This window comes from Melampsora larici-populina (genome assembly GCF_000204055.1).
Source record: "Melampsora larici-populina 98AG31 unplaced genomic scaffold MELLAscaffold_3, whole genome shotgun sequence".
Lineage (NCBI taxonomy): Eukaryota > Fungi > Basidiomycota > Pucciniomycetes > Pucciniales > Melampsoraceae > Melampsora > Melampsora laricis-populina.
In genome coordinates this window covers 1,699,887-1,712,913 of record NW_006768767.1, presented here as the reverse complement: position 1 = coordinate 1,712,913, position 13,027 = coordinate 1,699,887, and the positions used below count along the sequence as shown (strand labels likewise).

The window sequence follows — 13,027 nt, the reverse complement described above, 5'->3', positions numbered from 1 at the left end:
ACCGCCATGGACTTGTCTATTTGGATTCATAGCCAAAGGTCTACTCATTCCCTGTCCGCTCCACGCTGCAAATTGTCTAACTAATTCACTAATTGTTGCTTGATCTGTTGACTTTCCTCCAATCTTCTTATTTAAACCTTCCATCTTCATTCCTCTCCTCTCTTTATCCTTCTGTACTACTTTCTCCTTAAGTTCTTCATCCTTCTTAATTTCTATGTCCTTCTTTCCTCTCAATTCTTCAAAGACTAATTCCACCTCTTCTTGAACTACCGTATGTATAGTCTTCTTAAGTATCTTCCATCCAGGCAACCGGTGCCTTCCATCCCTCGTCTTTCTTAAATCTCCATCCCTCTTGAGCTTCTCCTTGATTTTCTTCTGCATACCGTCTGAAAATGCTCTATAATAATAATTACATATCTCATCCTCCGAGTCAATGTAATCATAATTTTTAAGATAGCCTAAGATACTATCAGACTTGTGTCTAAAACCTTCAAATTCTAATTTTGAATCAATACCGCCATTACTTTCACAATCCAAAGTTAATTCCTTCAAATCTTCCACCGTGTACTTAGGCGCTTCCCGAATTGATGCATACCGGTCCTTCATTCCAATTTTTAATAACTTCCAGTCCCATTCTCCGTCTCCCCAACCTTGAGGTTCCTTAGTTTCCTTCTTTAAATCCTTCCCATCCACAAATGCACACACCTGCATTGCCATATCCACACCGTTAGCTCCATCAACTTGTGCCGCCACCTCAAAGTCCCGAAGAAATTTCTGAACATCATCACCCCGACTAAACTGTAATGCTGAATCTTGAGGTTCAATCTTCACAACTTTCTTCTTGCCCTTTTTATTCTTCTTCATCTTGATTTCTATTTCACTTTCATCTTCCGAACTTGAGCTATCTTCACTACTACTACTATCGCTATAATACTTCCTGCTTTTTCCTCTACTTTCACTCTTGATCTTCTTTGCCTTATTTTCTTCCTTCTTAGCCACCTTCAACATCTTCAATACTCTCTTCATGTTCTCCGCCTCAAGTTCTGCTCCCTCCAAATACTCCTCAGCTTCTTGGATTGTAATTCCCCCCCCTTTAACTATTCCTTGCACTTCTTCCATTGTCATCTCCTCTTTTTCCAAACCTCCTGTACCCTTTTCAGTGACACCGCCTGATTCGTCCCCACTTTCCTCCTTATCCCTATATAACATCTTCTCTCCCCCTTTTAATCCTTCTTGACCTCCACTACTACCACTATTGCTTCCACTAAATTCCAAAGGCTTTGAGACTATCCCTTGACTAGATTTCATTTGAGATGACATAATGAGAATTGAGATTTTTTATGAATTTCGGAGGTGTAAAGTTGAGATGTAACTTGATGTAATGAGTTTTATGAATTGAGATATAAGACTGAGTAACTTGTATGAACATAACTTTGATAATCTTGAGATTTGAATAATTTTAAAGTTGAGTGGAAAATTTGAGATCTTGAGAGAAATAAACTTTTGAAGGAAGAGCACCTGCGAAGCCAAAAAGGTTGTTTTGAATTGCCCCAGTGGAGTCACCAGATGTAGAACTCCTACGCAGTGTAGCGTAGGCTGAGCCGGAGAGGGGATGAAGTACCGCCGGAGAGAATGGGAGTACAACAGGTGCAGTTAAGCTGCCCTCAACCTATAATAATCTCTAAGTCAGAAGCAGAGGGATACAATTCAAAAAGAAACCTTCCTGTTACACACAACCAACACCTGTAATAACTTCAATTTACCCCTTCCACTGATAAAATCAGTACCAAACCTGGTCCGAAAGAGCTCCAACAAGTCTAAGACTGTACAGAGTGGTTACCGAGGCCCTTAAACACTAGACGTGCTTAAGCTAGGGCTATAGAATGGATAAACAAAGTTAAACAAATAATTGATAATGTTTCGCAGTCCAATTCAATTTTAAAAAAATCTTCAAAACTAATTCTTTGAATTAAAAAATAGAATAAAATAATTTTAAAATGATTGATGACTGAGTAGATGCTACTTAAACTTCTATTAGACTACACTTTAAACTATAAAAAAACTACTAATTTTTATACTAAAAAAAACTACTCGAATATCTCTAAAACTGTTGAAATGCCAAAATTAACACACTACTGTAACAAATTTCACAGACACAACTGTTACAAACAAAGATTTCACAAAACCAGAACACAGATTTCACACTCTTGACTCTCGAGTCTTATAAAAAACTAGCACTAATACCCTTACAAGGGTTTAACTAACTCAATAACACTTTTAAAAGAACACTAACAAAAAACTAACACTCACACTCCATAATACAATTTCCGGACAGACAGACTCCTCAACTCAATCAACCCACTCTTCTTATACCCTTCAACTCAATCACAAACTCGTATCTCCTCTTTTCCAACCACCTCGATCACAGCCTCACTTTTCAACTCGTCCCAATCAATCAATGACATCATTCCATCTCGGATTTCCTTTAGTTTCGATCTCGATCTTCTATTATTAATGTAAGTTTTTCTTGTATCTCTCTCTTTAGTTTCTTTTTCTTCTTTTTTAGTTCTTCCATTTACTAATTGGTTAATTTGTTCTCTTTTTTTTCATCTTTAGCTTGCTGCCTTTTCAGTCATCACCTTCCTAAACCGATCGATTCAAATCTAAATTTCAATTTGTAAGTCTTTTCATTTGTTTTAGTTACTCTTTCTTTTAATTCGATCGATTCAAATCTAAGTTCAAATTTGTAAGTTCCTTTTTTTTTTTTCTTTCATCTTGTTTTAGTTTGATCATTCATATACTAACTAATTGCTTGTTCTTCTTTATTCTTTCTCAATTTGATTATAGCTTGTTATCTTCTTGGTTTCATCTAATTCAATCGATCGATTCGATTTTGAGGTTCAATTTTGTAAGTTTTCTTTTCTTCTTCTTTTAGTTCTTTCTGCTTGATTCCTTCATATCCTAATTGATGATTTGATTATTCTTCTTTCCTAATCTGAACTCTAGATTTGTGTCCTTTATCTTTTAGATCGATCGATTTTTCGATTTCTAGGCTTTAATGTGTAAGTCTTTCATCTTCTATTATCTTCCTTCTTTTGAGTTTGAATAATCAATGTACTAATTACTTGTTTGTTTCATTCTTTCATCTTAATTTTGATTCTAGTTGTTTTATTCAATCTTATTCATTTATATGTATTAATATTTATTTAGCTTGTTTCTGTTGTACCGTGATGTTGAATAAATTAGACTTGAAAAAAATGAAACTTATCAACTTTGAAGTACTTAATTAGAAGATTTGTATATGAGAATTCCAAACTGAGAGTTATCGAGTAGATCCTAATAAAAGAGTAGGCTTTTAAATAATGTGAGATTGATTTATTAAAAGTGTGAAAGAGTAAAAGTAGTAATAGTCGTGAAAGACTTTGCTTTCCCCACCGGTAAGCAGGCATCAGAGCCATTGCTTTGGATATCGCTGTGGAGGGTCATAGCATAATAAGTGATCCAAAGAGCGTTCTCATTAGGATGTAAGGGGTTGGCCATTGCTACGTACCCATCGGCAGCATCGAATTTAGACCTCTTGTGCGTAGTCCATCCGGGTTCCAAGTTTGTCATTATAGTCCGGTGTCTGTTGCAGATTAATAAGAATGAAAGATTCTACTCAGGACGATTAAACTGGTTAGTTGCTTAAGGAATTCGGGAAAGAAATAGAATGACCCCAGGGAGGATGACCGTCCCAGCAACAAGGTGGTAAGTGGAAGTGCTGGTTGTATTTCAAGTTATGCAGAGGCTATCTATGCCAACCTGTGCAAACCACCTCCATTGCTGGAAGGTATCTGATTGCATCCTGAGATTGTGATGGTTGAACGATGATAAGATGAGAGAAAAACTTTACTATTGAAATTTGAACTTGGGTGGGATAAAGGGCCTGGCGTATTGGTGAAAATTGAAGGCAATCGAATCAAGAAGAGGTAGTAGGAGTGATATCAAGGAGTAGAAGTTGGATCGAGGAAGTGGGTATGTAGACGTGGAGGTATCTTTCAAAGTCGCTTTGAAGAACAAAATCAAAAATTGAAATCACGGCTATGTACATATTAGTTAACATGTATTTGTCTTCAGAGACAGTCAAATTCAAAGTTTTACCCTTCTTAGTCGAATGTTTGGGCTGACTGCGGCCTCTTTCTTTGAGAGCAGTAATTGCAATTTTGCTGGGCTTGAGTTTATCAGGTGATTGGTTAGAGCTTGAAGGACCTGTTAAACTGGAAGAACCGGAGCGGTACAAATGTGGTCCAAAATCCGAAGGAGGAAAATGCAAACTGGTTGATACGTCTGAGTCCGTTGATATGACGGGCAATTTAAAAGCTGATTTCAAACTTCTTGGGTTGAATCTATAGTTCAATATTAGTTAGTCTTTTGATCCATTGGAGATACAAGTAAAACTAACTTTAATGGTTTATTAGCTAAGGTCATTGGTTTGGTGTTTTCGTCCTTGACTTTGACACCTTTACTATCAACCTGATATTCTTTGTTGCCATTGGTTGGTGAAACTTTATTCGCCTATCAGTATGTCCATCATTGTCAGTAAATAACTCATACAAAATATGTAAACAACTTACAATTATTACATATCGGAAGTTATCGGGATCATAATCTTTCACAAACCCGTGAAATTGGAACTCTTGACCAACCTTCAAAATTTTTGGTGTTCCAGCCAAGTTGGGAGTTGGGGGGATATGGTATTCCACCATAAATTGTGTTGGATCTTTGGTCTAAATGCGCGGACATCAGCTACTGTCAACAGAAATATGAATACAACATAAAACTCACGGTCGGATGAAAATCAGAGTGTAAAACAGTTACAATTGTAGTTGGTTTGTTCTCATCTTTTTGATTCTTCTTTACACCACCAGCAGTTGGCATAATGATGCTGTCGATCTTACAAATAATTCCAACTCCGGTGATGCCAACCGCATCAACTAAATCACCAACAAAGTTTTCAGCATCGTTGAGGAGAACCCAGTCGGATGCCTCAAAAAACAATGTATTGTCCTGTTCTTTGTCATTAGTTGGGAAGAAACTCCCACGCAAGAAATAGATGTGTCCTGCTTCAAGTTTGAAGTTGATGTGACCAAAACCTTGGGCCACGATCTCGTAATGTAAGTGATCATCACGAGGACCTCCGCTGCAAGCTATAAATGAGGTATAGGTTCTATACTCTTTTTGCCATCCATTCTCAGTCAAGGTCTATTGGTTTACGTACGTCAAGTTAGTTACTGCAATTATGGATGCGGATTTCAACTTACCCTTGCTTCAATGAGGAAAGGACCAGACAAATAGAGCCCATGTGTGGTTGATATAGTTGGGTCAGCCATCAATACCTGCATTCAAATGAAATGAGATTCAATATTATAAGTGTATTTTTGTAATGGACACCAAAAGAATGAATTTGGTCTATTTGTATGGTTCTCACAAAGGGTCTGATGACGTCGATTTGGCTTCAATAAGTTTACTACAGGAAAGGATGAAATAAAGCAAGAAAAACCTATTGAAGTTGAGGAAGAAGATAGCATGTTCAATAGATCTGCTTTGAAGATAAAGATACAACAACTTACTTTTTGATGATACGGTGTTGACGGGGTTCTTTTGATTTAAGTTTGTTTCAAATCAGTTGCATGATCACTAATCACTAATAGATGGATGGTTAAAAACTTACGGCTGCGAATGTAACAGTTATATCAAGTCTAATCTGATCTAAATCTAAATCTAAATCTAAACTGATGTAGATGAATTTTGTAGAGAAATTACAATGCGAAAGGTGGAGTTATTCATTTGTTGCATCTGTTATATATAGCTCCCAGGCCAAATTCAATCAGTTCGGATGAGCCACTCTTCAATAACAGCTGAAGCTGTGTGTATTCTCAATTGTGTCATGGGTAATTCGGTGCATTTGTGCATCTGTCAAGGATTACTGAAATTGGTTGGTGTATTGCTTGAGTTGCCAATGGTATTGTTACCAGAAGCTAATGTGGTTATAACAAAATAATGCTTGGATGGTCAGTCAGATATGCAAATTACAATTGGTCTGCATCCACCCGGATTTTATAATCAATAGAAGGAAATAAAACAGATTAGCCTGCGCAAGAATACCTCGGATGATTGTATCCATATACTACTTAATTTATTCAATGGCGTATGGTCAGTTATTGGTAAAATTGATGCAAAGTGTCACTAAATGGGGTACTGTTCTGGGTCTTGTTTTGTGGTGCAACTGCTATTGATGCACGTAAATTTGTTTCAATGTGAAGCTCGGTTGAATTTACCGTGTAGATGGAATTGATGTTTGATATTCTTCAATGACCTAATTGTTGTAAGGTCAGCATTTGATCATGCAAAAAAGTTGTATATTCAATTGATTACCTTTCTGATTCTCTATTGGCTTTGTTCAAGATTGGACATTATTGCTAGACTGATATCAAAAATTCTAAATATTGAAGTTACAATTCTTTCATTACCGATTCAGTTAAGCTGTTTGGTTAGTTCATTAAAGATTGTTTAGTTATCAATATTTGGTAAATTGCTAATGTTTCAGAAGTAGTGGAGTCTCAGGAGTTCCCAGTCGTCAATTTGAAAATTTGGTTCAAGCAAATACCTCCACAATGATTTGGGTAGATTTGCCGAAGTCGGTAATTGATAATCTCATTGATATTTACGGAGAGACAATGGTTGATTTGCTGGCGGCATCGTTATTGGTGAGACATTTGATGATATATGAGAAATAAAAGTTATCCACACAAAGCTGTTTGGATGATAGTTGGATACGGAAAGTAATGACCATCTACCTTTAATAAACAGAATACTACACTACTTGATTTGGATTGTTGGCTCGCGGGGGAAACTTCCAATAGTGAGGGTAAAGATGATGCATCATAATTTGCCTGTTGAATTTCATTCGCTTGTCGCCGGAGACCCGACAAGCCGTAGCTGAGGATGCGAAGCATTGCTTCATGGGGTCAAATGAATATATCCGCCCTGAGCCTAACCCATAATCCTAATCCTAAGCCCTAATGCTAACCCCTAATTTCAACTCTTAACCCCCAATCCTAACCTCTAACCCGTGATTCAATAATCATTGATATGTTGTAGTCTGATGCTTCGTTACTTCTCAAATTATGCACTTCATTGTTTTGTGTTTCAGGTTAAATTCCACAGCATAATGAAGTATGTAAACATGTTACAACGATGTTTCCCGGCAGCATTAGTTGTTAGATTGAAATCCATATTACACATGATGAGATGTTAGAAGATATTTGCAACTTGAACCTTCATTTTTAACGCGCGTATAACTGATTAATACATCATGAATGCTATACAGTCAACAATCAATGTTCTCCTATTTCAAAGTATGACTATGTTAACGGCGACGGCATCATCATACACATTTTTTGTTATCAGACATCGGCATGCAGCAAAATGCTGCTGGAGTACAAAAGTTACAGTAATACTATCATTGTAGAATAACAACGAAATCAAGGTACTAACGATTCAAATGTCCTAACAGGTTGCATAAACTGGATGGAATACGTCAATCATCAAATTAGGATTAAATATTATCAATTGATTAAAAAAGTTGAAAAAAATATAGTTAATCTTGATGTTTGATCATTTAAACTTTCAATAGTTGACACAATGAAAATGATTTAACAAGATAATATTGCATTGGATCATACGTCATCAAAATGATAAATAAGAGTTAGACAATACTGATGATTACAATATGCATGTGAGTCAGGCGACGATTTTGACGCTCAAATGATATACACAATGCAACTTTGAAGTATTGCATGATTTGCAAGGTAAACCAAAACATGTTGTGTTTCAAGCTGTAGTTGTATCTACCTAGCCTTGGCATTAAAACCACTATCGTCAGATTATCAAAAGGTGATTGTAATTGTGTATCAATGAAACTAGAGTCAGTTGCTCGGGATCGCTGGTCTTTTGAAAAGGTAACGTCCCCAATTAACTTCTGTGAATAGGTTCTATTTATACTATGTAACAATAACTCACAAGACACTGGCATACCGGGCTCCAATAAATTACTTGAAGTCCCGAACACAGCTGTGCCGACTGCATTTCTAAGCAGAGTATTTCTTGATATCATGCTGCAGATGTCCAAGATATCAGTTGTACGTATGAATCAGTTCAGGAGATTAAATTTCAGTATTTCAATTATGGTGGACTCACTGATGAATACACGCAGGGCTGGGCGAAGGGATTAGAATTGGGTGTTCAATGGAAAATCCAGGTAAGGAGTAATCACTACAAAAAAAATCATCTTTTCTCATGGGATTAGAAAACTGGCAGTGACGTAGAAAACTAGCACCACGGTTTTCTAATCCCATAAGGCTGATTTTTGAAAACCCCAGATAATTAGAAAACCTGCCCTTAAGTCTTTATTCTCTCCTTGTATCTCTAGTCTTGATTCCACGATATAATACTCTTATACAAGTGACCTAAGCTACCACAAGCTACACATTTCACAGTGTAGAGTACGTGTTGATCATGGGTCTCAAATCTCTTGGGTCAATAGCAACTGTAGTGATTGATTACACAGCAGTATTGTATTGCAATCAACTCAACAGATACACAAAAAAAACTAAGGCATGATTTACCACCATTGAGGAGCAAGCAAAAATGTTTCAAATGAAAACTCAAATAGTGTAGATAAGTTTGGCGACTCATGATAAATAAAGCCAAAATAGGATAGGTTTTAAAATGATTGGATAACTAGGCTAGCGGTGCATTGGGTTCGACAACTGGTGAGGTGGGTTCAACAACCGATCCAGCTTCAGCATCCTCAAAATCACAGGTGCTCTTGCTAGATTCAATTATAAGCGATTAAATGATCAACAAATTATAAAAATAACAATATAGGATATCAGTTCAGTTGGAACATTCATCATAGGGTTTAATTTAATCAACTATCTACTCACTTCTCCCGAGAAAGTATTGCTCCAAGTTTGGCAATGCCCTTATTGTAACGCTTGAATGTGCGCATATACTCCTTATATTCCGTTTTCGAGACCTTCAGTTGTGCCACGAGTAGAGCATGGTGGACGGAAACTTCGGGGTCAGACAAATCCAATGTCATCTCAATATATTTCACTGCACGTTGGGCTTTGCAGAGGGTAGAAAAAGTATCTTGAAGCTGATCCACTAAGGTATAGATAGTATCGGATATCGCATCAAGTTCTTGGGCAGTCAGAAAGCCATATCTTTCTAAATGACGTTGGATGCCAGAAGGGATCGCATGGAAGGACCATTGGTCGAGGTGGACTTTGACAAAGTGTTCGAAGTCCCAGGTGCGTTTCGGTGAAGTTTGTCGTGCCAGTTCTGAAGTCGGCTGTCGAGCCTGGAAGGCAATTGCTCGCAGCTCAGGCGTGAAGCAGCGACGCGATTGCCCATAGATCATGAACGTTGGGAACATCGCGACCGGGTTCCTGAAATGACTGTACTCAGAAAAGCAAAAGTAACAAGTAGAGATCGAAGGAAAACACGGACTAACTCAAATAAAGGTAGGTGAACAGTGAAACTGGAGATAGGATTGATTTCTTGAGGAAAGTTGGGCCCGAGAGTTTTTGAGTGTCAAATTCCAAATTATGATCAGGCACCTAATTATATCTCGATCTATAGCAAACATATGATTACACAAAACAATGTGATCATGTTTTCATATCTCAAAGGGCATTCAATTCCATCGATGACAATCTGTAGCGGACTTCTGACCCTTTCCAGATTTGCCAATGACGTCCCCACCGGTGATTCATCTTTTGATTTATCAACATCGCCCCACTCATGTACGTATCACTTGCATGTTATATCCCCCGGTGTAAACTTGAGAGTACATTCATTAATCTCAAGAAGACTTCTTTTACGCTTGACTTTCAAGAAAGCCTTGTTTCATTCTGGGGTTTTCTAAGCCAAAGTCAGAAAACCCTGACTCATGATTGAACTGTCACATTAAGACCGCACAGCAATCAAGATTCAAGAAGGCTCATGGTTTGACCACCGAAATAAGTTTCATGATAGATATAAGTAAACAAGGTTAATCACACAGCAGTTGAATCAAATATGTATACACAATTTAATCTGAGGGCAAGAAGAGACTTCCATGCTTAAAGATTCGTGGGCTTTTCGAGATTCTTCCTAATTTGCGAGAGTCAAAGATTCGATTCCAGCACATTTGTTGCTCATAGATATAGGTCATCCAGTTTCTAGAAAGAGATAGTCCGCCTAGTGCTCAACAGATTTTAAAGCGGTGGAATTCCAGGGAAACTGATCAATCGGCTGACGATTCTGATAATCAGAACACAGACATTCTAATTAATTCAGAGACTATATTGTATATAGATCATACCGACGTAATGTTTCAGTATTCATAAAGTTGTATATGATTCCTGGTCATGAAAGCAAATAGCTAATCATATATATCCGTTTCCTACCACTATCTTTATTCCATTCGTCAATTCTTTTTCTTGCTCGCGTTTTTCAGGTGTGTCTTAGGTTCAAGATTGACCTACAATATTTACCATCTTCTGTCCTGTCTTAGATGTTAGACTGACAATTCCTAATACGCATACCTCAAGAGTCTCGTTAGCAATCATCCCATTACATCCAATTTTCACTCAGTCATGAATCCGCTTGATCCGGATGCACCGGGTGTTGGTAAACAAACAATGCTTGATTGGTTACGTTTCAATTATCCAATGGAGACGATCCGCCGTGGATTGAACAAAGCCGAGATAGCCAAGATTGTACGAGAAAAGCAACCTGATTGTTAGTATAATATGATTTCAAGCTTTTAATCTATTTCAAGCTTTTAATTCATGAACATGCTTCTGCCTGCTTTGAAGTATTCCCCAATGAATCCTCCTCCTCCTCACATAATCTAAGTGATCACAAACCCAAAATCCCACCGCCTATCAAACCTAAAGTCCAACAGCCCAGCGAACTCAAAACTAGCAAAGCGGGAATGCGATTAATCAAACACGATCAACCTGGTCAAGATCTCATTGTTCGTACCGACACCCTTCACCAGCTTTCAACGGGTCCAGAATGCACTCCCGAAAGAAGACCTGAGATCGATCTAGGAGGGAAAGCACACTTGGGCAAGCGAGTGGCCTCGTCTGAAGCCGACCGCCAATCAAAATTTAGGAGAATTCCGCCAGGTAGAGTGACAATATATTGAATATCTAAGTCTTGTGAATCATCTGACATGGTGTACTACCTGCCTATACAGCCCCTCAATCCGACAAAAACAGTATTGACAAGCCTCCTAGGAGCAAGAAGAAAGTCGCTTTCACCCCAGCTGTACCTTGTCAATTGAACGATGCATCTGCGGAATGGGCAACAACTTCAGACGTTGGTGAAGCTGATCACCAAAAACCGAAATCAGACCCTCTGGAAAAGTCACGCGTCACCAAACTCAGAAGCACAGTGTCCTCTACCCCAAAACCTGGCCAATCCTACATCGATGCAACCCTTATATCCCATCAGCATAATTCAATGTCTCTGAGCCCCTCTTCCGCCAGTCAATCTCTTATCAACTTGAGCGCAGATGAAGTGTTTGTTTCCCAAGCAAGGAACATAACTCAACCTCATGACCTGATGGAGTTTTCTGACCTTGATTTGTTTGAGACGGATAACACCTGTAAGTTGCTTCCATCCAATTCTGTTTCCAATACCGACATGTTGATATAAATATGGAACATCTGCTCATAGCGTTTGGACGAGACATACCTGCAATTACGCACACGGCGCCAACTGTTTCTGGTGTTGATGTTTTTCTTATGGAAAGACAACGCGAAGGAAAAAGTAAGTCAATCAGTTTTCTCTCGGTTATACATCATTCTTATCCCAAACTCATATGTAAAATTTTGTAAAGTTTCATCTCTTGAGGATGCTATAGATGACATGAAGTCCCAAGTTGAGATGGCTAACAGAGAGAGGTTTAATATCTTGGCTATAGAAGATGCGCAAGAAAGACAAGGTATTCCACATCCATTTGTTGTACAATATGATATGGTTGGAGCTGATGTGTTGAACTACAGATAATTCAATGCTTGCTCTTCAAGAATCAGTCAACGATCTCAAGCGCAAACTTGGATCCTTCGACAACTTCAAAGATCAGGTTACTACCTTGAAAGCGGAAGTTGCTAAGTTGCGAAAGCAGGTAAATGACACTCTCAATGAACTCAAAACACAGGAGCAGATAATCACGAAATTGATGGAGATGGAGGAGAGACAGGAGGGGGATGAATCGTCCTCGTCATCATCCCAGTAAACGTGTTTAAATCTACTTCAATCTCATATCTGATCATGTTCATCGTGGGTTGTTTGGGTGGGTGATGATTGGTCTTATTAAATATATATGATTGTTGGTTATTTTACATGGTCTATTCTAGAACCTTCACCGCCAAACTGTTTGATTTATATTTTTATTATCTTTCTTTATGGAAATCAAATCAATTATGTTCTCATCCTTTTTACTATATCTTTCTTCAAAACCATGGGTCAAGTGCCACTTCAATGACCATCTCAATATGTTTTTAGAAAAGATCTGATGGTCATCATGGACCTCATTATATGTATACATGCCAAAAAGTGCGGTTTGAGTAGATTGAGAGTCTCAAAACGGCCGGGCTTTGATTTCTGATTGCATATTTTCGTCGCTCTATTTCCAGCTTCTCATTTTCAAACACTGGGAAGCGATATGACGTTTTCTAGAGGGTGACGTTTCGTGACTTGGTACTGTATGCTATGATGATTTGCATGAAATGTCACATTGATTCATATTCAGATGATCAATGTCAGCTCGAGTCTCTAAAGATCAGACTTGAGTTGAATAAAACACATACTAAGGTAGTACGAGAGGTTAGGTTGGCGGCTTTGTTACAATAAAGGGTTTGTCTTTATTGAGATAAATTCGAGCCTACGAGTTAAAGGTCAGGTGTTATTATGTTTCTAAAAGGTA

General features: G+C 38.0%; 3 protein-coding genes across 3 annotated transcripts; 1 reads left to right on the top strand and 2 right to left on the bottom strand.

The window, feature by feature from the left end:
* Nucleotides 1–3,958: 3,958 nt before the first annotated feature.
* On the bottom strand, nucleotides 3,959–5,381 carry MELLADRAFT_90930 (uncharacterized protein; the record flags this gene model as incomplete). The annotated part of the gene is made up of 5 exons (XM_007404998.1): nucleotides 3,959–4,370; nucleotides 4,442–4,554; nucleotides 4,614–4,766; nucleotides 4,825–5,241; nucleotides 5,301–5,381. The coding sequence occupies 5 exons, from the start codon at nucleotides 5,379–5,381 to the stop codon at nucleotides 3,959–3,961; spliced, it is 1,176 nt and encodes a 391-aa protein (XP_007405060.1).
* Nucleotides 5,382–8,781: 3,400 nt separating this feature from the next.
* MELLADRAFT_59591 (uncharacterized protein) lies at nucleotides 8,782–9,481 on the bottom strand (the record flags this gene model as incomplete). The annotated part of the gene is made up of 2 exons (XM_007404997.1): nucleotides 8,782–8,872; nucleotides 8,988–9,481. 2 exons carry the CDS (start codon nucleotides 9,479–9,481, stop codon nucleotides 8,782–8,784), a joined length of 585 nt encoding a protein of 194 aa, XP_007405059.1.
* Nucleotides 9,482–10,685: 1,204 nt separating this feature from the next.
* On the top strand, nucleotides 10,686–12,108 carry MELLADRAFT_90928 (uncharacterized protein; the record flags this gene model as incomplete). Its single annotated transcript, XM_007405261.1, has 5 exons — nucleotides 10,686–10,830; nucleotides 10,908–11,222; nucleotides 11,294–11,704; nucleotides 11,776–11,868; nucleotides 11,939–12,108. 5 exons carry the CDS (start codon nucleotides 10,686–10,688, stop codon nucleotides 12,106–12,108), a joined length of 1,134 nt encoding a protein of 377 aa, XP_007405323.1.
* Between the last annotated feature and the right edge of the window lie 919 nt (nucleotides 12,109–13,027).